The sequence below is a fragment of the Mytilus trossulus genome, chromosome 10, assembly GCF_036588685.1.
Source record: "Mytilus trossulus isolate FHL-02 chromosome 10, PNRI_Mtr1.1.1.hap1, whole genome shotgun sequence".
NCBI classification, from domain to species: Eukaryota; Metazoa; Mollusca; class Bivalvia; order Mytilida; family Mytilidae; genus Mytilus; species Mytilus trossulus.
In genome coordinates this window covers 77,412,860-77,440,857 of record NC_086382.1, presented here as the reverse complement: position 1 = coordinate 77,440,857, position 27,998 = coordinate 77,412,860, and the positions used below count along the sequence as shown (strand labels likewise).

The 27,998-nt window shown below is 32.1% G+C and overlaps 1 protein-coding gene across 6 annotated transcripts; it reads right to left on the bottom strand.

Moving 5' to 3' along the window:
* Positions 1–670: 670 nt before the first annotated feature.
* Positions 671–27,986, bottom strand: LOC134688597 (rho GTPase-activating protein 8-like). 6 transcript variants are annotated; one of them, XM_063549410.1, is made up of 17 exons: positions 27,684–27,986; positions 23,688–23,786; positions 21,458–21,487; positions 19,372–19,416; positions 16,871–16,974; positions 15,981–16,047; positions 15,616–15,703; positions 14,638–14,769; positions 13,327–13,413; positions 12,881–12,892; positions 7,814–7,915; positions 7,157–7,267; positions 6,330–6,400; positions 5,934–6,011; positions 5,428–5,556; positions 4,468–4,574; positions 671–3,855 (listed from the first exon to the last, which is right to left on the bottom strand). In XM_063549410.1, exons 1-17 carry the CDS (start codon positions 27,763–27,765, stop codon positions 3,688–3,690), a joined length of 1,512 nt encoding a protein of 503 aa, XP_063405480.1. In that variant the 5' UTR covers positions 27,766–27,986; the 3' UTR covers positions 671–3,687. The 6 variants fall into 6 exon arrangements, with proteins under 6 accessions (XP_063405480.1, XP_063405484.1, XP_063405485.1 ...); XM_063549414.1 differs by lacking the exon at positions 19,372–19,416; XM_063549411.1 differs by lacking the exon at positions 12,881–12,892 and having other exon boundaries at positions 672–3,855.
* Between the last annotated feature and the right edge of the window lie 12 nt (positions 27,987–27,998).

Below are 27,998 nucleotides of genomic sequence, written 5' to 3'. Positions count from 1 at the left end.
GTTATAACTGCTTAGACTTTCACACATGGTTTTCAGTAGAGTTGGGCTTGTTACACCCTGTTATAACTGCTTAGACTTTCACACATGGTTTTCAGTAGAGTTGCGCTTGTTACACCCTGTTATAACTGCTTAGACTTTCACACATGGTTTTCAGTAGAGTTGCGCTTGTTACACCCTGTTATAACTTCTTAGACTTTCACACATGGTTTTCAGTAGAGTTGGGCTTGTTACACCCTGTTATAACTGCTTAGACTTTCACACATGGTTTTCAGTAGAGTTGCGCTTGTTACACCCTGTTATAACTTCTTAGACTTTCACACATGGTTTTCAGTAGAGTTGGGCTTGTTACACCCTGTTATAACTTCTTAGACTTTCACACATGGTTTTCAGTAGAGTTGGGCTTGTTACACCCTGTTATAACTGCTTAGACTTTCACACATGGTTTTCAATAGAGTTGATGTTGCCTTAATCTTTATCTGCTAGACCATTGTCTGTTTTCTTTGGTTTGTTGTCACTCCTGCAGCTTAATTATGTAGCAGAAATGTGAGACCAATATATTGAATTAATATGACAAGAAATTACAAATACTAAGATGTTTTCTGTATAATTTAATGATTTTAACAATATTGTTTATATTGAGAAACGTTTACAACAAGTTCATGAAACTTTTTAACAAATAAAATCATCTTTAATTTTGTAATACATTTGTACTTCCAAGTTGTGTATCTGTAAAACTAATAGCTGATTTTACATTCTAAAGATAAACTTGACAATTCTATATTATAAACATATTTTTATCAATTAAAAACTTTCTTCAAATGATAGACATGTAAATGAATGGGTGAAATGTTCATGTTATTATCAATAGTTACAATATAATGTGATGTTACTTCACAGAATCGTGCAAGTCTCACAATATAATGTAATGTTACCTGACTAAATATGTTCAAAATATTTATGTATGATTTTTTTTTCTACATAAAAATACTATGTAATTGACATTTCCCTTTTTACAGTGATTTCTTTTTTTAAATTAATTTCTGTCTAAGAACGAGTAATGCCATGTATCTGCTATACCAGGTATAGCCTAATTGCTACTAATGACTTTGCTTTGAGTCCTATGAAGGTTTAAAAAAAAACAAAATATTTTAACTCTTAAACAATTTACACAGCATCATATTCATTCGACTGTTGGAAATCATTTCACAAACAAACATTTTGACTGATTGAACAAGTTGTTAAGTTTTACAATTTTGAACCATAGATTATAATCTGAATGAATCTTTGAAAAAGATTTACACAAATTGATAATGAATAAAACAAACCTATAAATTATAAAGTATATAAATTATATTTGTGACAATATACAATATACAAATAACAAAACCTTGGAATCAGAATTACATGTAACATAAAACCTGGGAGTAGAATATATGGTTCATTCAAACAAATATATCACTCTAGGAGAGGGTTACTTTAATATCTCAGGACTGTTTTTTTTTTATTCAAGGAATTCTTAATGTTCCAGACTTAATCAAATGACATGTTGAGTCTAATGTTGCATATATTATTGTGAGGGTTACTAACAAAAAATAGTTTTATATCATTAAAAAATTCCAATACATATATAAAACTGAATACAGTAAACAGTTGGAATGTACAGAGTATTGGATCCCACAATATTCTATAATCATATGACTAGCAGGAAGCTGGTATTGAAGTTATAATAACTGAAAATGCCCCTGTTACCAAATTAAACAGATTTCAATACACCCTGTACACATGGAAATATCAAGCATCAGCTACAGCTAAATATGAAATCTAAGTTTTAATATCAAACAGAAGATTCATTTATCTACTACTTCTAAATATTGCACACATTTAGCATTATAAATAAATGGGGTTTTCAACACATACAAAATTTAAGCAGCTAAAACTATTTACCATAAACCTTTTGGTACAAGATGTCTTCAGTTAGCCTAAGATTCCCTAAGTAGGCCTAACACATGTGGATTTATTACTTGTTGAAGAGATAAATTTGTACTTCTCTGAACCAGCTTCATCTTTTATTTTCTCTTTTCAAATCATTGAACTTTTAATCTTGAATGAAATTGAATCTCCATTCAAGTTATCCTTTAAAAGAGTAATCTTACATACAGAGTACTATCTGATCCATTATGAATGAAAAGAGATCGAAATTGTGGAGCGTGTTCTTGACAAAGTTAATCAGTATAGGTAAATAGGTTAGTGTTATGATAACACACAAGCGAGTATTTCTCAGAATAAATAGATCACAGAGAACACATGAAAACAAGAAAACTGTTGTAGGTTTAGATTTAACATCTAATATTTATATAAGTCATAATAATCTTGACATTGGTTGAAGTTGGACACAATTTTCAACGATGAACCTGTTGTGATTTGTGCAGTCAGATGGAGTCGGCAACATGATAAAAATGTTTCATTACAATTTTATTTTATTCTAATTTGAATCATAGATATTTTTTTTCTTGCTTTAAAAGTTCAAATTTCAACTTTTTTTTTTAAAACCTTGCAGAATGAATTTAAGCCTTGCATTTGTACCTGTATCTAAGCCTAGCAGAAATAAATTTCATATTCTATAAGATATATGGTTATTACATGTTGATATGACAAATAAAATATCTTAATATTATGTTACCTTATAAACAGCAGGAACATAAGTAACTAACAAATGCACTGAACATAACTTGTTAAATGAAAAAGCTGGGACTATTTTGGCAAAACGAGTAAAATAATACATGCATGTGTAATAGCTGACTTTTTGGGAGGCATAAGTCTCATTTGTTTGATCTTGGGTGAGATGTTAACATTTGTTAATAGAACACCTAGACTTACATTAAGTATGTCATGTACATGAAACTTAACAAATAATTAAAAAAAAAAAAATAACTTTCAATATAACCATGAAATTTTAAAAATAAGTAAGGATATCTGCCAATGTCCAAATTTGAGTGTCAATACAGTTGAAATCAATCCCCTGTTGATAATAATTTCTTGTTAAAATGGATTTTTATTTTTTTTATTTTTATGCTTTTATGGAGATGTGTAATCCAACAACATAAATGTACAGATACCAAAAGGACCCCCAAAAATCTATGTATTTGTATAAAAATATATCTATACAAATGGTGTTCTGTTCATCTTTCAATTATAGTCTGAAAACACAGGCAATGAATATTTTTTACCTGTATTGATGTCCAGTGAACATATACAATATGAGTGACTCTTTAATAAAAACAAAGCTGCAGGATACACTTATTGTTAGGTCATCTGTTCAAACTGAAACATAAAGCTCCAGTATAACAAATTTCCTCTTAAGAAATCCATTCGTTATTCTCAACATTTACTCCAGTGAAATCTAATCCAACATTAGTATGACCCTTGACCCTTCATGTCATTGTCTAACCAAATAATAGACTGACCCTTGACCCTTCATGTCATTCTCTAACCAAACAATAGACTGTCCCTTCATATAATTCTGTCCTACACAAACTAGACTGTCCCTTCATATAATTCTGTCCTACACAAACAAGCATTCTGAAAACATAAACCTCATTTATAACAAATAAAAATATTGCAGCTAACAAAATACAGTGTAAAAACCATTAACAAGGGGAGATAACTTATTATAAGGGGACATAACTGTTATCTGACAAAAAGCTGTGTGTAATTGTCAATTAGATAAGCTGCAAAGCTATTAAGGTGTCCTATAGTACTAAGGTTAGCTTGTCCTTTTGGCCACAGAAGGTTTGGTCCAAACACTATAGCTAGGTTGACAGTATTCATCTTGTTAGAGTCTGAGTACTGCGAAACCTGAAAATATATAAACAAAAGGTTACATGTAAGTAACTATTTTATAGTATTTGTAATGTAAAAGTATTTTTTTTAAATAAAAGTATTGAAAAAGTATCAGTGTTCTTTTTCTAGAATGAAGATCTTTGACTCTGATGAAATATGAACACATTTGTTTTTTTTCTGAATGTGTGTAATTATCAAGTGATTTAACTAAAGGAATAAGTCTTTCAGGAGAGATGTGCTATAGTGGTTAGCACATTAGGTTAAAATCATAATTTCCTGGTTCCATAATATTTCAAGGACTGATTTTTCAGCTCTCAACATTTGCAAGCATGGACTTGAGAAACAATGATAGTTCTTCATAAGAAGGGGACAATAATTGTCTGAACAGTGTTAAAATAGAGCAATATCTCTTGCACATAAAAGCCACCCTTGTAGATTTTGAAAAAAGAGCAGGCTAATGCCACTAAAAAGGAGCACTCACACCAGCAAAGTGGAAAGGGATTAATATAAGTTGTAATAAGTCGTTTCCCAATAGGCTATAACTAAGTATGTTTAAACCAAGTCTTTCATAACATCAAAATGTCAAAGGATTGCCATTGGACCAATCATTACAATAAACAGTAATACCTGTGTGAGGAAGTGTATAATATACTTCAGTATAATGTAGTTTTCCTTTGGTAGCTCCTCTCTAAATAATCTCTGTACCTCTATCAACTGTCTGTCTTCTTCTAATGCTACAAATTAAATAAAACAAGTTCAAATACACAATGACAGCATTATCAAAATGGAATATTTTTGCAAGCCCTTCCTTTTAACTTTTAAATCTTCAAACAAATAGATCCAATCTTATTTATTCACTTACTTTTCTTTTTGTGTCCAGATAAAAGACAGAAAGGCAGATATGATTAATAACTCATTTGTTGACTCCATTAATGATTTTGTTCTTGTTTGACTTTAGAGATCTTGCATTCCTGGTCATATTTATTGTTAACAAGATGAATTTATATTAACTTGGTTTATGCCACAGATCAAGGGTATATTTTAAAATATCTGCTGATTGTTGGACAATTTGATTTAGGCCACAAGTCAAGTATATGTGATTATACTCAATGTGTTACAATGTGACACCATGTAAAGGCCATAGGTCAAGGATATGTGATTATACTCAATGTGTTACAATGTGACAACATATAAGGCCATAGGTCAAGGATATGTGATTATACTCAATGTGTTACAATGTGACAACATGTAAAAGCCATAGGTCAAGTATATGTGATTATACTCAATGTGTTACAATGTGACAACATGTAAAGGCCATAGGTCAAGGATATTTATTTATACTTTTGTGTATCTGTCAACTTTTAAAGGCCACAGGTCATGGAAATGTACTTGCTGTTATAAGTCAAATAATGTGTATGTTTACATTCTGTGCAATATAGTTATCAAAGGTACCAGGATTTTAATTTAGTGCAACCTTACAACTGGTTGTTAAGGTCAAAGGTCAATAATGTGTATGTATAATTCTTGTGTAACCCTACAACTGGTTGATTTAAGTCATAGGTCAACAATGTTTATGTTTATACTTACTGTGTAACCTGACTACTGGTTGGTACAGGTCAAAGGTCAATATTGGTTCTTGTAAATCTCTGAGGAATGTTTTCAGTGTTACTGCAGGAATGTGTACATCATTTATTTCATCAAAGTCAACAGTTTCTCCTGTAAAACAGATAAAATACTTTCATTTATTTAAATCAAAAATTATTATTTCAATTATAAGTGTGTACAGGAATAAGTTCCTCAGTAATGTCAATATCAAGCGTGGTTTTGTTCTATGTTCAGTTTTTCTTATGACCAATACTTTGCCTTATAAGTCCTTCCTACAGATTATTGGACCATTTCCTTTCAAATGTTATAATGTTAGCTGTAGATAAGCTTATTGATTCTAAAAACTTCAAATGACTTAAGCTACAATGGAAACTTTCTTAATCATATTAAAGTGGCAAACCAAAATTCAGTTTCCCTTCAGCCATTTCTCAAGAATGAAAATTGGAGGACAAGGGCAAACAATATGAGTATGAACTAAACATTCTTACCTTGATTAAATCTCTTTTGTACATCTTTTAAAACTGATGCATTGGCAGATCTTCTGAATATTCCTTCCACATCTAAAGCTGTAATACAAATAGGTAAGTTAAATATTAAGGTCTCAGTTACATAAACTATCTAAGTAAAGTATAGTTGATCAGTGCTACGGTAGATTTATATTATATTACGACATTTATTAACAAAATGACTATTTGGTAACAATGAACTGGTCAAATTTGACTTTCTTAAAATGTTCAAACAAATACTCCATTGAAATTTTATTTTGTTAACAATTGGAACATCAACACCTACATTATGGTAATAATAAAAGTTTTACATATTAAGCACACATAATTTGTAAATTTAAATCCCACAAACAAATTGTTTATCTGATATAATCCTACCATTTTTCCTGAGGAATTCCACACAAGTTTCCACCACAGGAGGTATCACACACTTATAATTCTGTAATATTCTGGAAAACAAAACAAATAAATGGGGAATGTGTCCAACTTAAACAAATATTTTGTAAGGAATCATGTCTTGTTTATATTTTTTTAAAATTATAAAACTGTTTATTGATTTACTTCTTTTTTACCAATAATTTTCTGACTCAATGTCTACATAACACAAAACCACAGTATTAAAACAAACAAGAGACATAAAAACTGCAGTAACCAAAAATGTATCTAAGCAAGGTGACGTGACACAACTGATTATATGAATCATTTCAACAAGCTGTCCACAAGTTAACCTGGTGCTATACAAAAAATCCTGTGGAGAACACTGTCTCCACCGGACATAAATCAAGAACGGTAAAAGTTATCTTACTAAAATTGTAGTTGATCTGAGTTTAGTGGTAATAAGTATTGTATATAAGTTTCATAATATTTGGTGATGGGAAACTTAAGTCAGAGAACAGAAATGCAATTTTTCAATTTGTAAAGGAGCATAACTCTAAAACAGTAAAGGTGAAACCAGCAAACTTAAAACTAGATATGTGATTTTTGTGGTAATGAGCATTGTGTTTAAGTTTCATAATTACAGGGTCAATTACAAAAATTGGCAAACAGATTAATTTGCAATTTCATTTTCTGGGTCGTATAGCAGCGATAAAACACTGTTATTCTGATTCAGAAATTAAATCAGGAAATTAAAATCAGATTTCAATACCAGTTCAACCCTACAAACTCTCTCGCCCCCATATTTATCTTCGTTTGTAAAAACTTACTGTTGTAATTTAACACCAAACTGTTGTTTTGGATTATGAACTGCTGCCTCGCTTTCATCTGAGGAGTAAGGATAAGATGGTTTCTGTGCTGACAATATCTTAGCATCATGTCTGTAAAAAGTCAATTATTTACCAGATAAGTATATATATATAATAGATTATAATGGTACAAGATATACAGACGATTACCTTACAATTGATAGATAGTAGACTGCTGAATAACCCTTACTTACATTACCATAGCTATACATGTATATAAAACTCGGGTCAAATATTCAGATTGTGGAGAAAATTATCATCAAGCTCCTTTTTATAAACATATCAGAGTTAGAATGATATCACCGTATTGTACCTGGCCTTTCTATGTTATTATCGCTATTTTGTGCATTTTTCCTTTTATCATGTTTTGTGATAATTTTCATATCATGCTACTTGCTTGAGATGGAAAATTATCGCTAGAAACTAAGCATGCAAGTGGCGTTGCTAACGAAATTGACATGAAATTGACAACATCCTTATAGGTAAAATAGCGATAAAAATATTATCATTGTTCATTTCGCCGTCCCATCTCAAGCTAGAAAATAAATCTTGTTGAGATAATCACTGATAATCTATAATTACATTTAAACACACAACATCTAACGTAAAAGTACTTACTCTAAAACTAAGGATGGCACGACTAGCTGATCAAAATGTAGATGTTCTTTTAACTTGTGTAAATAATCTACATACATTATCTTCCTTCCAAACTTAGCACTGAAAAATCAAATGTATTTCACTAAGTTATAAATGCTGTATATTACATTTTGTATTTCAAAATCCAAGTGTAAAAAGTATTTTTAAAGCTGGGGTCACACATTCACGATTTTTACTACCGTCCTTGACAGGACCATTCCCGATTAAAATTAATCAAAAGTCTGATCAAGATCCTGTGAATCGTGGATGGAAATTCAAACTTAAATTAAAATTTGTAAAAAAAAATATTTGATCACGACAACAATCAGATAGTGTTCAGGAAGCGTCGATATTCAACCGTTTCTAAGCGAATTTGTCCCGATAATCCCATTCTGAATCCGCTTCTAATCCGATTTGTATTTTTCGCCAGGTAAAATTGGACGATTCTGTCACGACTGCGTCCCGACTCTACCGAATGTTATCCGACAGATATCAGACAGTGAACCCATGCTGACTGAAGTTATCCGTTCGAAAACTGTTGTCGTATTCGGGATAATCAGGTACTGTCGGAACTTAATCCTATCACGGTCCGCTCTATCGCATTGCAAACGGCTTTGTCTGGTCTCTGTCGTATTGTATTCTGTAATTGTCGGGACTTTGACGTGGGTATCATTGACGAATTTCGTATTAATAACAGGACTGTTTGGAACGGTTTCGGCAAAAAACGGTTCGCAATCGACAGGGTCTGGATGCAATCTGCACTCAATCGGCAGAAAAACAGCTATGAAAAATTACTCCAGATCATTCCCGTTCCACAGGACACCGTCCAGAATACACAAGACATTGTTCGGAATTCGATCTGATACAGCAGAATCTGTCACGACATAGCCACGATTGTAATCCGACTAGACAAAATCGGCTGAGTTGCCCCGAATGTTACGGGACGCGCCTAACTGTCGGGATGCTATGCCGACCCTTCCCGACCCGTAGGAATCTGTTACGAACTAAAACGACTGAGTTCAGGCAATTATAGGACATTCCAGATAATTGAGGATACTAACCCGACTTTTCCACTTTTTGAGTCGTATTGCTGTCTGATCTCAAACGGGGGCAATAATCGGCAATGTGTGAACCCCGCATTAATCAAAGATGTGTTTAAACGGTAAACCAAAAAACAAACTGAAATACCATATTGAAAAGTTAACTTTAAAAACAAATCTAAGGTCATTTAAAACCCTTTCTTACTATTTGTGGATATTTTGTGCTAAAGTGTAGGACTATAATCATGAGAGGTTAGCCTACAATAATTTTAATAACTAAGATTTTTTTTTCATCTCTGAAAAATATTTATTAAATTTTTGAGTCAACTAAATTAATAGAAGGGAAGATAATTTGCACAAAAATAATTGTTAAACTGGATGCACTGTATAAAGAAATGTTTTATGTTGTCCCATTCCAGTCATTCTTGTTAACTCATTATCCCTGTACATAGTCATCAATGTGTGAGTGTATAATATATATAATTCAATATAAGTCACATAATGTGATGATACCATAAAGATATAAAATGCTAAATAATACAAACAGGATAATATCATGCAATTAACTCAATAAAAAACCAAGGAATATAAATAAAATGTGAACTAATTTCAAATATCAAAATGGATTTTCAATTTATAACTGTTATCCAACAGTTACTGTGGATGTTACTATTAAAATTTCAAAACCCCATCCAATCCTTTAAAGGGAATTTTTCTAGTGTACTATATCAATGTTTATAATTCTCATGTAGTATGATCTATGACTGATCAAAATTTTAAATTCATGTATTTAGATCACAGAAATTGTTACGGGTAACAGCATTTGTACAAGATAAATTGAATGTGGTGATTTTATTTCAGACATAGTCATTGTGAAAACAAATCTGTAGAAACACTTTTATACATTCTAGTATACATTTCTGCTGTTGTTTTTTATTTGGTCGGGTTGTTGTCTCTTTGACACATTCCCCATTTCCATTCTCAATTTTATTTATTGACCTATTTGTCAAATCATTTCAGACTATATCTCTAAAAGTCAATGGCAGATGCAGAACTTTTTAAAAGGTGAGGAGAGGGCATTGTACATTTACTCTGCATCAAAAATGCTTGTGCCAAAAAATCAAATTGGTAGAGCTAACCACCATCTAAGGCATGAAACAAAATAGAACAACCATAATACCACAATAATACCACAGTGGTTAAACAAATAGGATACTGTGTGATTCAACCTACCTGCTGTATTAACGGAAAAATAAAATATAAACTCATTAATATTTCTATAATAACCAGTAAAGCAGAGAGAGAAGTTATTACAAAACTGACCAATCAAATGTTTGGAAAATATCCTTATTGGATTAAACAAAAAGTCAATTCTGACCACTACAATCAAAGAAAAGAAATGTTTACTAAATGAATAAAGCTAACATTAGTAGCAAAGCAATCAGGAAAATAAAATCATACTTTTAAAGATAACTTTTAACAGTGCCACAAAATGCACAAACAATCTGTGTATTTACTTATAGGGAAACTTCTCTTAGTCCTTTAGTAGTATATGATTAGCATTTATTGACTATAATACAATGTATATTAATATATTTCTTTTTTTTGTGAATCCGTATTTAATGTAAGTTCAAATAAAAAAAATAATCATGATTCCGAAACCAAATGAACAGGACAATTTTTTGTTAAAATCATTTTTTTTAATTTTTTTGGGCAAATGGATCTATAATATTACAAATGTCATAAATTGTATTTGGGAAATATAATTGATGACTGGGTATTGGTGATTCCCAAGGAAGGTAAAAATACCTAAAACCCAGCATGTATAAAACTATCTTACCTTCTTATAAGATAAAAAGAAAAATCACAAACATAAGTTACTCATCTATTGTCTAATAGGCATTTCTGTGGCCAAAGTTGCTATAACTTATGGACGATTCTTATATCTTGCCAAGTAGGCATTTCTGTGGCCTTAGTAACCAAAAGTAATGAACAATTCTTATTTTTGCCAAGCAGGCATTTCTGTGGCCTTAGTAAACATAAGCAATTGGGCAATTCTTATTTATTGTCAAGTAGGCGTTTCTGTAGTCATAGTAACCATTAATAATGGGCATTTCTTATTTATTGTCAAGTAGGCATTTCAGTAGCCAAAGTTACCATTAATAATGGGCATTTCTTATTTATTGTCAAGTAGGCATTTCAGTAGCCAAAGTTACCATTAATAATGGGCATTTCTTATTTATTGTCAAGTAGGCATTTCTGTAGCCATAGTAACCATTAATAATGGGTATTTCTTATTTATTGTCAAGTCAGCATTTCTGTAGCCATAGTAACCATTAATAATGGGCATTTATTATTCAATGTCAAGTAGGCATTTCTGTAGTCATAGTAACCATTAATAATGGGCATTTCTGTAGTCATTGTAACCATTAACAATGGGCAATTCTTATTTATTGTCAAGTAGGCATTTCTGTAGCCATAGTAACCGTTAATAATGGGCAATTCTTATTTATTGTCAAGTAGGCATTTCTGTAGCCAGAGTGACAATTAATAATGGTCCATTCTTTATTTATTGTCAAGAATCCATTTCAGTAGCCTTAGTTGTGTTATGTAATTACCAAGTTTCTACTGAACATATATCTTAAGCTATGTTTACCACAACATGGTAGAAAAAACAGTAAATCTAAATGCTTTGCCAGCTATTTACAACACATGAGCTGCATCAGATACAAAACAACCTTATGCAAGTGCATGTATACATGTACATGTATAAGATTAGATTTAGTGTTGGAACATTAAAATACGATATGAAAAATGAACTTTGGGCTGTTTAAACAATTCCTATATGAATCCAATTTCAATACAGTTACAGACTTAACATACAGATTTGTTCAACTCGAAATAAGTTACCAGATGCAATGAAAAGGGCTGGTATTTATTTGCATAAAGTTGAATTTTATCCGATTAAAGCTCAAAGTTTAGCTTAGAGGCTATATTTTTTAAAGAATTCAACAGTTATTGATATTCATATTACCATAAGAACTTGCAAATTTTAAAAACTTGTTGAGAAGCCATTACTGTAGCCATAGTAACTAAAGGTAACTGACAAATTCTAATTTACTGTCAAGTAAGTATTTCTGTAGCCATAGTTACTAAAAGTAACTGGCAAATTCATATTTACTGTCAAGTAGATATTTCTGTAGCCATAGTTACCAAAAGTAACTGACTATTCGTATTTACTGTCAAGTAGGCATTTCTGTAGCCATAGTTACCAAAAGTAACTGATAAATTCATATTTACTGTCAAGTAGACATTTCTGTAGCCATAGTAACCAACAGTAACTGGCAAATTCTAAATTATGACAAGTAGGCATTCCTGAAGTCACATTTATGACATATAATGAGCAAGTTCCTACTGAACATTTCTTAAGCCATATGGTAGAATAAACGGTCAATCTAAATGCTTTGTAAGCTGTTTACAACACATATTAGCTAAGGCTATAGTTGCTAGAATTCAACAGTACTTCATATTGCCATTTTGTGTGAAGAAAGTTTTTAAAGTAAAAATCAAGGGCATAAAATGAACATGAAGAGGTGGATCTCTGATTTTTAATAGTATTCTCCAAAAATTTCTTAAGAAAAAAACCTAAGAGCTATAAAAACAATGCTAGGACACATCTCCACTTGAAATCAGCCTTGGATATCTCAATGATATTGTAATAAACAAATTCTTTCAGTGAAAATGTCAAAAAAGCTGTTGTGTAGCAAGTCACAGCCCATTCCAGCAGATACTGTCTATAAGCTTCTCAAGAGAATACTGAGGAAATACAGGCAAATTCTACAGTTTTATGCTGAAGCCTTCATAAATTGTAATTGTTGGATTTTCATGCCTAATCCTTTTTCAAAATACAGATTGCTTTTTACATTGTGTTTTCTCTTTAGCTCACTTGGAGATGACAAAAGTAAACAAATGTATAATTAACAAAATAAACTGATAACCAATTTCTTACCCATGTTCCTGTCTATCAAATAGAAACTGCATGAAAATCTAATATTTAATTTATCATGGCCTAAAAGATACACACATGTATAAGAGTGATACAATTAGATGCTATGGCAACACAAACTCACCTGCTGTTTTAAAAAAAAAAAGGAAAAAAATTATTTCACACATGCCAAAAAAACTGTCAGTACAAAATCTTGCAATAACTTCTAAATGCATATCAAAAATTGAACAAATACAAGGGTTAAAATACGATAAAAACAAAATTCATCCACATTCAATAAAAAAAGATTTCTCATCTTTCTAAAAATAAAGTCAGACATTCACACATGAACATAAAAAATACATGCTTCCTAAAACAAGCAATGTAATTCTTATAGAAAAAATGTTTACATTGTATTAAACTTATTTTTATAAGAAGGTCAAGGTCATGTATCAAGGGGAATAACTCACCTTATAAATGGTTTAAATATATTGAGTAATAACTTGATAAAGTTGGTAGGATGGACTAGATATAAGGCTTTTAGATTCTTCTTGTACCTGTAAAAGAAAGAATAAGGCCATACAAAAATAATCCTAGGTTCTTCTTGTACCTGAAAAGAAAGAATAAGGCCATACAAAAACAATCCTAGGTTCTTCTTGTACCTGAAAAGAAAGAATAAGGCCATACAAAAACAATCCTAGGTTCTTCTTGTACCTGAAAAGAAATAATAAGGCCATACAAAAACAATCCTAGATTCTTACCATAGCCAGGTTTTTTTTTCAAGCAGAAACACTCAGATGTACTGGACATATAGAACTTTTTAAAAGTTGTTTTGCATTTTTTAATGTTTTATTATTTTGCAATCAAATTTTTTGGCAATTTTTTAACAGTTGGGGTGAGGTATCAGATGAATCTACATATTACACAAAAAAAATGACAGATTTTCTTTGTTAACAAATACACAGAAACACATTTCTCCCCAAGATGCTGTACTCAATGATGCATCAGAGCGTTATAACCAAAGTACATCGATGGATGTATTGCATTTATCTAACTTTGTGAACTCAAAATCATGGAACACATAAGTAAATACTTTGAATAGGTATTCAAACAGATATATATATTCTTTATTGCCTCCAGGAGGAGAGTGAAAATATATCTGAGTTTGCATTATCAATAAATTTCATGACAAGTTCTCTGTACATTTGTAACATCTACAATGAGACCAGATCTACACTGAATAAGGACTTTACATTTGTGTACTTACTTTCTATCAAGTTCTCTGTACATTTGTAACATCCACAATGAGACCTGGCCTTAAAGGCATAAAACTTTGCTCAGTGCTCTGAGCACAAAAAGCATGCTCGAAACATGAAATACAGCAATTTGATTGTTTGATTTTCGAGTCTGAGTACAAAAATCATGCTCGAAAGTTTTATGACCGTGAGGTCAGATCTACACTGAACAGGAACTGTACTTACTTTCTATCAAGTTCTCTGTACATTTGTAACATCCACAATGAGACCAGATCTACATTGAACAGGAACTCTACTTACTTTCTATCAAGTTCTCTGTACATTTGTAACATCCACAATGAGACCAGATCTACACTGAACAGGAACTCTACTTACTTTCTATCAAGTTCTCTGTACATTTGTAACATCCACAATGAGACCAGATCTACACTGAACAGGAATTGTACTTACTTTCTATCAAGTTCTCTGTACATTTGTAACATCCACAATGAGACCAGATCTACACTGAACAGGAACTCTACTTACTTTCTATCAAGTTCTCTGTACATTTGTAACATCCAGCCTAATTTAGGTTTGTTTTTACTTGTCAGACCGTAGTGGAAGTAAACTATCACATAATCGTTCTCCACATACTGATCCAAGGTGTATTTAAGGTATCTGTAATATAGAACACAGGTGAGTCATGTGATCCAAGGTGTATTTAAGGTATCTGTAATATAGAACACAGGTGAGTCATGTGATCCAAGGTGTATTTAAGGTATCTGTAATATAGAACACAGGTGAGTCATGTGATCCAAGGTGTATTTAAGGTATCTGTAATATAGAACACAGGTGAGTCATGTGATCCAAGGTGTATTTAAGGTATCTGTAATATAGAACACAGGTGAGTCATGTGATCCAAGGTGTATTTAAGGTATCTGTAATATAGAACACAGGTGAGTCATGTGATCCAAGGTGTATTTAAGGTATCTGTAATATAGAACACAGGTGAGTCATGTGATCTAAGGTGTATTTAAGGTATCTGTAATATAGAACACAGGTGAGTCATGTGATCCAAGGTGTATTTAAGGTATCTGTAATATAGAACACAGGTGAGTCATGTGATCCAAGGTGTATTTAAGGTATCTGTAATATAGAACACAGGTGAGTCATGTGATCTAAGGTGTATTTAAGGTATCTGTAATATAGAACACAGGTGAGTCATGTGATCCAAGGTGTATTTAAGGTATCTTTAATATAGAAATCATAGTTTCAAAAATATGGGTGAGTTAGGTCGTACTCCATTGCATATTTGTTCTATTCTTATAATTAAAGTTTTTGCAAAGAATTAATGGTTTAGAAAAAGATCAGTTAAACAAGCCCTTTTTACAAGTATTGACAATCACACATGTAATAAGTCATCTTGGTATTCTAATGTTGTATATATTTAAAAATGTATTGATGTTGATATAGAAAATTTTGATGTTGAAGAAGGTAACATAAACTTTTATATGTCTTACTTACTCCATAAGTCGTTCATGATTTATCTGTGAACTTGGAGGAAGTCTACAGGCTGAAGCCACTATAACTTTCCGTCCATAAGTATCATCACCTGTTAAAATCAAAATCAAAATAATGAATCATTGAAAAATACAACAAAATATCTAGTAAGTCACCTTCCAATCCCCCATATTACAGTTAAGTTACCACTGACTTCCTGATTCCTGTACTGAGCCACATCTTTGACTAGTTAGTAACCCTCCCCTCCCTCCCTCCTCCTTAACAGATAAGTTACCAGCAACTTCCAGTATACGGTACTGGCCACATCTCTGACTAGTAATTCTCCTCTCTCTTTCCCTTTTTCCCCCAAAAAATAACATATAAGTTACCAGCAACTTCCAGTATCCTATACTGTGCCACATCTCTGAATTCTGATTCATCATTGTCCTCAGCATCCTACAATTATATATATAAATGAAAAACATAGATAAATGTCTTGCCTTTACATAGTTTTGAAAGTACATGTATAACGTAAATGTTTATCTCTGCCTATGTGTAGTGATAACTGCAAATTATATCTTGTCCATCAGATTTTTTATGATTAAGAAATATTGGGCATTGAAATATGTATAAAGTGCCTAGTAAATCAACCTAATGATGTATAATGTAAATGTTGATATACAAGTTTTTAACATTCAAACTTTATCTTAAATCTGTAAAAACTCATACTTTGACGATTTTAGACTTTTTTCAATACATTTTTATAGTGTTCCCTTAAATGTCAAGTTCTTACAACTCTGTCTTGGGTTGGGGTGAAGGTTGGCGCCAAATAAAAACATTCAAACCCCGCTGCATTTGTTTGAACCTGTCTTATGTCAGAAACCTGAATGTTAAGTGGTTGTTGTTTGTTTGTTGTCTCATTGGCAATCATACCACATCTCCTTATTATTATATATCTGGTGTTTAATGGATTGATTTCATGGATGAATCATTGAGGCAAATACATTGTTGTCTCAATATTCTGATCACACTTTTTTTATTTAGTTGAGTATCATAGAACTATTTCCAATATTCATCATGTCATTTTAGTAAATTGTATATATGTTCTGATCAATATAACTTTTTTAGAATATTTTTTTTTAATTCATAAAACAAAAGACAAAAGATAACCCATTCATAGAAATAAAATCACACATTTTTAAATGTTTTCCATGGAAGTAACAAAATGCCCTTGTAAACTTTACATATCAATATAAGAGATGACTTAAACTAGAATTACAGAGGGTGTTCCAAGTTCCTTTTCAAAATCATCTTCTATCAAGCCCTCTGGTGTAATGGCTCCACTTCTGAAGGCTATCTCGCCGGCTTGTTCTCTCGCCAAATCTGGAAAACAAACACAACATCTTTAAATACTCATCTTTGCCCTTTTTTCTAAAAGAGGTAGACAAATATTTGTGACACTTTCTAGGAGTTATTTATCAAGAAATTTAGAAAATGAGATATGCAGTTATTAGTCTGTAACTTCAAACAGTGTCTATAACACCTAATTCTAATTGAAAATTATACATCAGAAGGATTTAAATTGATATTCAAATAAAATCATATAAAACAATATATTAAAAAACAAAAAGTGCCTGTATATTCAACCCAACTAGTATCTCACTATCCATGCTATCTGTGACTAAAAAAATCAAAATTACACAAAACTCTACAAAAGTTTATTTATGCAAATATTGAAAATATTAATTAAGTACTAGTAATATCTATTTTAGTATAACAATAGTATATACAGGTTATCATGGCTACAGAATCATATACAAGAAAGTAATTACAGACATGCAATACATATATACACTTTATATTCTTTGCAGATTAATTATGAAATATATTATAAGACAGTTATAGTACTGAAGGAGCTTTATATATCATTTTGTTTTCACAGACTGGTCTAGATTTCTAACATATAAAGATGTTCAATGATATCTTGGACATGAAATTTATATTCAGTTACCACTCTGGATAACAATCATCAAATGTTTTAACAGGAAAAAACTTATGGGTGTCACCTGTGAAGCATGAAGTGTGGACCTATCAAGAGCGTTGTTTGGTGGGGTTCATGTTCCCTAAATTTGTTTTTCATGAGGGTCTCAAAAAAGATTACTTTTACCCTCTTTGAAATAAAAATTGACACATTGTTCACACCTTACAGTAAGTGACTAAATTGTAGGTTAGTAGTATATGGTACATGTACAAACAAGAGTGCACACGCTGAAATGTCTCACCTTCTTTACTAATCATTGATATTATGTTGATAGTCCTAAGTATAAAGCTTTATTACAACTGTCACATAAACTTAACAGTAACCAAGATAGCTAAACAGAGACCAATGAACCATGAAAATGAGGTCAAGGACAGATGAACCATACCAGGCAGACATGTACAGCTAACAATGCTTCCATACAACAATTATAATTGACCTATTACTTATAGTTTAAGAAAAATAGACCAAAACACAAAAACTTAACAATGTGCAATGAACCATGAAATTGAGGTCATGGTCAAATAAAACCTGCGGGACTGACATATAGATCATAATATATTTCCATACACCAAATATAGTTGACCTTTGGCATATAATATTAGATAAAAAGACCAAAACTTAAAAACTTAACTTTGACCATTGAACCATGAAAACGAGGTCAAGGTCAGATGACATCTCCCCGTTAGACATGTACACCTTACAATCATTCCATACAACAAATATAGTAGACCTATTGCATAAAGTATGTGAAAAACAGACAAAAACACAAAAACTTAACTTTAACAACTGAACCACGAAAATGAGGTCAAGGGCAGATGACACCTGCCAGTTGGACATGTACACCTTATAGTCCTTCCATACACTGAATATACTAGCCCTATTGCTTATAGTATCTGAGATATGGACTTGACCACCAAAACTTAACCTTGTTTACTGAGCCATGCAATGAGATCGAGGTCAAGTGAAAACGGTCTAATGGGCATGAGGACCTTGCAAGGTACACACATACCAAATATAGTTATCCTATTACTTATAATAAAAGAGAATTCAACATTACAAAAAATCTCAACTTTTTTTCAAGTGGTCACTGAACCATGGAAATGAGGTCAGGGACATTGGACATGTGACTGACGGAAACTTCGTAACATGAGGCATCTATATACAAAGTATGAAGCATCCTGGTCTTCCACCTTCTAAAATATAAAGCTTTTAAGGGGTTAGCTAACACCACCGCCGCCGGATCACTATCCCTATGTCAAGCTTTCTGCAACAAAAGTTGCAGGCTCGACAATAAAAAAAAACTATCAACAAGTTAATCTCAAAAACGAAATACAACAGCAAACAAGTTAGTTCTACAGAAAACAGGAACGTTCCATGCTCTCCTGGCTTATGTAGGTTAGCTCTACAGAGAACACAAACATTCATGCTCTCTTGGTTTATAAAGAAGATCCAAATACTACTTTTACATCCATCAATACATGTCTAACATTGTTGTTACGTTATTTTCTTCAGAATGATGATTTTTTTTTCTTTATCTTCAAATTATACAATTTTTTTTTTCTGTCAACATGTATAACATTGATACAATATAATTTAAATATGCAATTACTTAAACATGTGCATTACATTTTATGCATTGCAATCTTCCAAAAGAGCAGCTAACCCTAACCAATGTATTGTTGAATGTACCAAAAGTATAAATGGATCACAAATGCAATGTCCACAACATTTGATCTTACCTTCCTCCCACGATGTCATTGGTACATTATAATCTTCTGTTATTCCTTAAATAATGAGCATCAGTCACTTAACAAAACATACCGGTTCATTATAATCTTTGGTTATTCCTTAAATAATGAGCATCAATCACTTAACAAAACATACCGGTACATTATAATCTTCTGTTATTCCTTAAATAATGAGCATCAGTCACTTAACAAAACATACAATCATTAATATCTTCTGTTATCCCTTAAATAATTACCATCAGTCACTTAACAAAACATATATACTGGTACATTATAATCTTCTGTTATTCCTTAAATAATTAGTATTATTCACTTAACAAAACATGCAACCAAAGCATAGAACAGCCTCATTCTAATGGCACCAATAATCAGTTTGCATTAAACTGCAGAAAAGCTAAAATTCTCTAGATTTTGATCAAAACCCCTCAATAAGTCAAGCATTGCAATAATTTACTATCTTTTACTGTATAAAACCCCTCAACCTGTCAGTCTAGATCCTTAATTAATTAAAGAACCTTAGTGAGCACGCTCACATACCCCACGTCCCCACATTGTCATTGGAGAAATTAAATAAGTGTAAGAAAAAAAAATTGTATAAGAAAAATTAATTTCCTGCCAATATGCACATCTAAATAGTTTATTATCTACAAAATTTCATGAAATTCTGTTGAGTGGTTTCAGAGAAGTTGAGATGACAAACTGTTGCAGAAATACATTGAAGCAAATAAGTTCAAAGGGGTGTAACCCCTAGAAAAAAAATTGAATCGCAATTTCCCGTCGATATGCACAACTACATAGTATGTTCTTATTATCTGAAAAGGTTTCGTGAAATTCTGTTGTGTGGTTTGAGAGGAGTTGCGATGAACAAACTGTTGCAGTAGTACATTAAAGTAAATAAGTTCAAAGGGGCATAACTCCTAGAAAAAAAATTGAATCGCAATTTCCCGTCCATATGCACAACTACATATCATGTCCTTATTATCTGAAAAGGTTTCGTGAAATTCTGTTGTGTGGTTTGAGAGGAGTTGCAATGACAAACTGTTGCAGTAGTTCATTAAAGTAAATAAATTCAAAGGGGCGTAACTCCTAGAAAAAAAATTGAATCGCAATTTCCCAGGAAACAGGACTGACGGACGGACTGACGGATGGGTCAAAAACATTATACCCTCTGCAACTCGTTGCGTGAGGTATAAATATGCAAATTTTGAGAGAAGAAAGTGAACAATCTGTAAGACTTCTCATTCCAAATAAATCCAGTAACCTATATCTTATTCTTATTTTCTGAAAGTACATTAAGAAATATTTAATCTTAAGATTCTACCATTTAGTCATCTTTTTAACACTTAAAATTGGCTTTTCTATAATCATGATAACAATCCATACAAAATATGTTAATTTTGCTAAAGCTCTGTGACTTTTTATTATACTCATTACCATGACTACCAAACTTCTTATTAAATTCAACCTCTTTTTACTTTTTTGTGCTTAGGTTATAAAGCACAAAAGAATTATAAAAAAGATTATTTCACCAATTTTCTAAAAAAAACTTCAGAGTTCAGATAAGTTTACATTGACTATAAAAGTGACAAAAGATGGAAGTCAATAGATTTCTTAATAAGAAAAAACTGTTATTTCTTCATGATTCTATTCAGTATACATAGACTGTTTTTTTCTAAATTCATTCACACAAAAACACAGAGTTAACATCTGATAAATTCCTGACCTTGTAGTACATGTATGTAAATATTGATTTGTTGATTTTTATATATGACAACAAACACTCAATGACTCAATGGTGAAATACTGTTACACTTAAAATACATAAATAAAGGATTGAAAGAATGTATCATATGTATGTAATATATAGATAATTAGGATTTAAAATTAAAGCACTTTAAAGTTTAAAAATTTGAGAGTAATAACAAAATCTTTCATGCAAACACATGCAAAATAAAAGCGTATAAACCAGATCCTTATGATCTAACTAAAACCCCATAGATTCTCAGGATCTATGTATAATTCCAAAGATCCTTAAGATCTAACTAAAGTCCAAAATGTTGCACAACATGAGGTTTACCTTCTAATTCTGCTTCTAGATCTAACTCAGCTGATAAATAACAATTGTATTCATAAAGAAACATACTGGGCAATATATTGCAGAATAAAAGTTCACTATTAGTTTTATTTATTCATAAATCAAGTATAATAGAAATATAATGTGTTTTAAATAGAAATTTCCTATCAAATGTATTTTTAAGTACTCTTTATATCTTGAGTTTACATTTTGTTTTCATATAAAATATTATTATATTGAGATTATGCAATTGCTAAGTAGACAATTGTGTACTGCCTCTCCATACTCAGAGCTTACAAATCTGTCAGAACTCACTTAATGTGTATCTCCAATCTCTCCATACTCAGAGCTTACAAATCTGTCAGAACTCACTTAATGTGTATCTCCAATCTCTCCATACTCAGAGCTTACAAATCTGTCAGAACTCACTAAATGTGTATCTCCAATCTCTCCATACTTATAGAGCTTACAAATCTGTCAGAACTCACTTAATGTGTATCTCCAATCTCTCCATACTCAGAGCTTACAAATCTGTCAGAACTCACTTAATGTGTATCTCCAATCTCTCCATACTCAGAACTGTATTGGATTATACCATAAAAAGCCTAAGGGTTATGCAATTACATGCATTTGATTATAATTGATAAAAAAAAATGGCGTCGGGCTACAAAAAACGATGAAGTTTTGAACGATGGCGGGAGACAGTTTAACAATGGCCCAAGGCAATTTAACGATGGCGTGAGTCATTTGACGATGGCGCAAGACATTTGAACGATGGCGGGGCGCCATCGTTAAACAGGCCATGGAGATCCCTGTAATGTGTATCTCCAACCTCTCCATACTCAGAGCTTACAAATCTGTCAGAACTCACTTAATGTGTATCTCCAATCTCTCCATACTCAGAGCTTACAAATCTGTCAGAACTCACTTAATGTGTATCTCCAATCTCTCCGTACTCAGAGCTTAAAAATCTGTCAGAACTCATTTTATGTGTATCTCCAATCTCTCTATACACAGAGCTTACAAATCTGTCAGAACTCACTTAATGTGTATCTCCAATCTCTCCATACTCAGAGCTTACAAATCTTTCAGAACTCACTTAATGTGTATCTCCAATCTCTCCATACTCAGAGCTTACAAATCTTTCAGAACTCACTTAATGTGTATCTCCAATCTCTCCATACTCAGAGCTTACAAATCTGTCAGAACTCACTTAATGTGTATCTCCAATCTCTCCATACTCAGAGCTTACAAATCTGTCAGAACTCACTTAATGTGTATCTCCAATCTCTCCATACTCAGAGCTTACAAATCTGTCAGAACTCACTTTACAAATCTGTCAGAACTCACTTAATGTGTATCTCCAATCTCTCCATATTCAGAGCTTACAAATCTGTCAGAACTCACTTAATGTGTATCTCCAATCTCTCCATACTCAGAGCTTACAAATCTGTCAGAACTCACTTAATGTGTATCTCCAATCTCTCCATACTCAGAGCTTACAAATCTGTCAGAACTCACTAAATGTGTATCTCCAATCTCTCCATACTTATAGAGCTTACAAATCTGTCAGAACTCACTTAATGTGTATCTCCAATCTCTCCATATTCAGACCTTACAAATCTGTCAGAACTCACTTAATGTGTATCTCCAATCTCTCCATACTCAGAGCTTACAAATCTGTCAGAACTCACTTAATGTGTATCTCCAATCTCTCCATACTCAGAGCTTACAAATCTGTCAGAACCCACTTAATGTGTATCTCCAATCTCTCCATACTTAGAGCTTACCAATGTGTGAGAACTCACTTAATGTGTGTCTCCAATGAGTTAATGTTTTGCCTCATGTATTGTGAGAAAAAATTAACTGCTTGAACCTTAAAATCAGACATCAAAAAGAGCTTCTGTGGAAGAAATTGTACAGAACAATCGGTCAGAAATCTCTGGAAGACATTGTACAGAACAATTGGTCAGAAATCTCTGGAAGACATTGTACAGAACAATCGGTCAGAAATCTCTGGAAGACATTGTTCAGAACAATCGGTCAGAAATCCATTCACAAGTTAGTAAAGAGCTTCTCTGGAAGACATTGTACAGAACAATCGGTCAGAAATCCATTCACAAGTTAGTAAAGAGCTGTTAATAGGATCTTAATTCAACGTTACATAAATACAGTAGATTACAATGCAATTTTTACAAAATACGATAAAATAATGTAAAGAAGTGAACACTACCTTCTTTAGATGCTAGCTGTAAGCCACTTTCATCAAACTCAAACTCTGGATCTTCAGTACTGGCAAATAGTTCATTATCTCTGTTGGCTTCATGAAATTCTGTAATAAACAAAAAGCTGTTTGGTAGATTAAATAATATTGAGATATATGTTTCTAAGTCTTTACTTTTCTAAGTTATGTGTTGTATACTGTTGTTTAGTCTCTTGATCTTTTTTAACATGTTTAATTTCAAAAATGATTGAAACATATACACTTTTTGGTGCGTCAAATTTTTTGTCAGCAACAATAATGTCCGTCAAATGTTATGTTAGCAACAAACCAGTGATCGGGAAGGACGTGCGCCCTGCGCCTATAGCGCATATTCACCAGAAATGGCGCATAGAGTGACAAATGTAAGCGCCCACGTGGCGCACGATATTTTTCGCATCGTTTCGAAACGTTTAGATATCGTCAAATAGTTTTCCGATCGTGTTCCGTGCCGCCATGTGTGTGTACACAACTGTATAATGTTCCTCCAATCATAGGAGCACCTATATATTTTAGGACGTCTCGGGTGTTTTCCTATGGTAATAGAACCATGCGGTTTAACGTCTCGGGTGTTTTCCTATGGTAATAATAGAACCATGCGGTTTAACTGATAACCCAAAAAACGCAATTAACCATCATTCATGATATAATTTTTTATAAACAACTTAACATTTGTGAAATTTTGCTATTACAGACGAGATTTAACTCTAATAATAATCTTTTAATTTAGTTTAGCTTGCTATTATTTCGATTGAATACCCCTGAAGCCTTTTTATGAATATAGTTTTTGTCTCCATAAAAGGCGCTTAACTGTCCTTGTCATTTTTTGGTCTTTGGCTCGTTTTGACATTTTGTAAACATGACTTCAGCGAATTATTGTTTTGTTCTATCAATTAATGGTACTCTCTATTGTTATTCTTGTCATCTTGATGAAGTAATAATAATAATACAAGAAGTGCAGAGGACGTTCCTGGAATGTCCTCTAATACGGAACGTCTGGAATGAGTATGGTATCGACGAAGACCCAAATTTAATGTTAAAAAAACCATGAACATGAACAAGCCAAGGCAACAGTAACAGTTTATACATTGTAAATAAAGGTTTATCTTTAATATTGTCCGTTTTGGAAGAAGTTATTGTATATTCATTGAAATTACAGAATCACAGGAACAATATTATTTAAAATCATAAAGGTAAACTTGTACCAACACCTCTTTTCCAAAACATGAGAAAATAATGATACTTTTTATTTTTTTACAGAAGTCAATTCAAATGGCCCACTCGTTTGACAACATGGCCCATTATTTTTCAAAATGGCCCATTGAATTTATTTTTGAGGGGCCCTGGGCCCATAGTGAAAAAAACCTTCCAGATCACTGAACAAACTAGAGGCTCTAAATAGCCTGTGTCGCTCACCTTGGTATATGTGAATTAAACAAAGGAAGCAGACAGTTCATGACAAAATTGTGTTTAGGTGATTGTGATGTGTTTGTAAATCTTACTTTACTGAACATTCTTGCTGCTTACAATTATCTCTATCTATAATGAACTTGTCCATGTAGTTTCAGTGGAAAATGTTAGAAAAATTTAAAAATTTTATGAAAATTGTTAAAAATTGATTATAAAGGACAATAACTTCTTAGGGGGTCAATTGACCAATTTGGTCAATTTGACTTATCTTTGAGTCTTAAATTGCTGTACATTATTGCTGTTTACAGTTTATCTCTATCTATAATAATATTCAAGATAATAAACCCCCACCCCACCCCACCTCCGGTAAATCTCCCCACTTTTTCATCAACTCACTCAACTTTCTAAAAGTTGCCCAACTAAGGAATAAATTGTTTCGCTAAGCACAGTGTTAAAATTTTATGATTTCTATTTACTTATACTAATGTTTTAATCCTGAAACCATCTGATGATGGCGACAATGTGATAACAATACAACATTTTTTTTTTAATTTTTTGCCATAGTATAAAGGGAACCATTAAAATAGGTTAGATAACTTGCCCCACTTATGAAAAAGGCTAAAATCCCCCTGAAATAAACTTAAGGTCTGCTCCACTCATGACATCTAGATAAACCACCATGACTTTAGTAATGGCAACTCCCTCCACTTCAGAAAAACAATGCAATCCTGTTGTATATCTATGTCCCTTCCCAACTTATGAATAAATTCAATATATACATGACATATGAAAACCTAAGTTAAACATGTTTTTGTAGTTATTTTGAACATATTTATTTATAGTGGATTGGGAAACAAGTTATTGCAAAAGTTGAACTTATATAAATCCCTTTCCACTATGCAAGTGCCTTTTTTTGTAGTTTGTGCCCCGAAATTTAGAAATGATCCTGTTAAACTTATTGCTCCTTTAAATAAACTTATTCTAAAAGGTTACCAATTCAACACTGTAATAAGATCATTGAGTATTGTTTTTATTGGTATAAATATTGATTTTGTTATCGGTAAATTAAAAGCAAACTAAATATTACTACACATGTATTATGGTACATTGTTACATGTGTTATATACATATACACATTCATGGATCTACAATCTGTTGATACCTGTATCTTGGCATTGCACAAGGTCATGTTTTCCTCTGACTGTTTATGAAGTCTTTACAGTAAATCTATTGGATGTTGGATGTGTATGGATTGATAATTTATTCTTAAATGCATGATTTTTTTATTAGTTGTTATAGGCTTTAAAGTAGCTGTCAGTTAATTATAAGTTGAACTTAACCATGTTAACTGCGAGTACTCTCAGATTTGTTCCTAGTGTCTTTTTGTTGTTGGAATGTACAAGTACCCGGCCACGTCCACTAGTATTTTCGTCCATCTGATGAGTAAAACCTTTTTCAACTGATTTTTATCGTTTTTAAAATTAATGATCCGGGCAAGTAAATCACGGATCTATAATTAGGGAGGGTTGAGATCCTGCTAACATGTTTAAACCTGCCACATTATGTATTTATGTGCCTGTCCCATGTCAGGAGCTTGTAATTCTGTGGATGTCGTTTGTTTATGTGTCTCACAACATGCACAATTGTTTTTTTTGTTTTATTTTGGGGCCTTTTATAGCTGACTATGCAGTATGGGCATTTCTCATTGTTGAAGGCTGTAAGATGACCTATAGTTGTTAATTTCTGTGTCATTTGGTCTCTTGTGGAGAGTTGCCTCATTGACAATCATACCACATCTTCTTTTTTATGTAATATAATTTTTCTGTATTTTTTTTTGTTTTTCCCTCATTTTTTATCATATTAGATGTGAGATGAAATCTTTTACCTTTTAAAGACAAGTTTTTAGAACTATATAAATAAACATATGACAATTGCCGTTACATTTACAGTGCGTGCCTAGATCGTAAACGTCGCACAAAGTGCTAATATATATACATGATATACATGATATAGATGCAACGAAATCTTAAAAATCTTGTTTTAGATTTTATGATGTGAAATTGTCTACTTCTATGCATGGATTAAGTTTTTAGGCAATTTGAACGTTTTAATCAATTTTAAGTTAATGAAAAGGATATTACGAAAGGCGAACTATTTTACATTTTACTGCTGCAAGTCTATTATTCTTTTATCAGTGCGAACTTGATTGAAGCAACTTATTTTACAACATTTATCTTTTAAGAATGAACTATTTTACTACGTAAACATATATAATCCCATTGTATATATGTCCGGTAACTAGCCTAACAATTTTAACGCAACTAAGAATACATACAAGATATATGTGTAACTACAAAAGTGATCCTATATATAGCGGTGGAGGATGGAATTATTCAAAATATAGTGTAAATATATTCCTACTTGTATGGTGGTGGGTTTTGTTCTACATGCCTTAACGGTGTGGTTGTCCTACAAAGGATGTGAAGATTTGGAAGAAGAAGGATGACACAACTCTTCTATGACATGCAACATTGTAGTTTGAATATTAAAATGTTTTACCTGCTAACAGCTCTGAAGAGAGTTCCTCTCCACTTGGAGTATCTGTTTTGTTTTGAAGGCCTTGCTCATTTGTTGAACTCATAATTTTCACTTGGATAACCCACTCTCTTTCAGTTTACCGACATTTTCCTATCGGCAGATTTTAATTTATAAAACCATTTATCTATGTTTTCTTTAAGGGTGTACGTTTATCGTTTATGATAGTCTTATGTTCTTACAGGGGAATAAAAGTATAACGAATGTCAAAATTTTGGTGATGACAGAAAACAACATCCGGTATACTTCGCTTCCTGTGTTTGTTGTCTCCCTTTCTAG

Bases quoted from the DNA above. Each gene is read 5' to 3' on its own strand.
- LOC134688597 (XM_063549410.1), bottom strand. From the start codon at position 27,765: ATGAGTTCAACAAATGAGCAAGGCCTTCAAAACAAAACAGATACTCCA. The intron at 6,012-6,329 runs GTAGGATTATAT...TTTGTATTACAG, and splicing joins GGAATTCCTCAGGAAAAATG to CTTTAGATGTGGAAGGAATA. The intron at 5,557-5,933 runs GTAAGAATGTTT...TCTGTTTTACAG, and splicing joins ACAAAAGAGATTTAATCAAG to GAGAAACTGTTGACTTTGAT.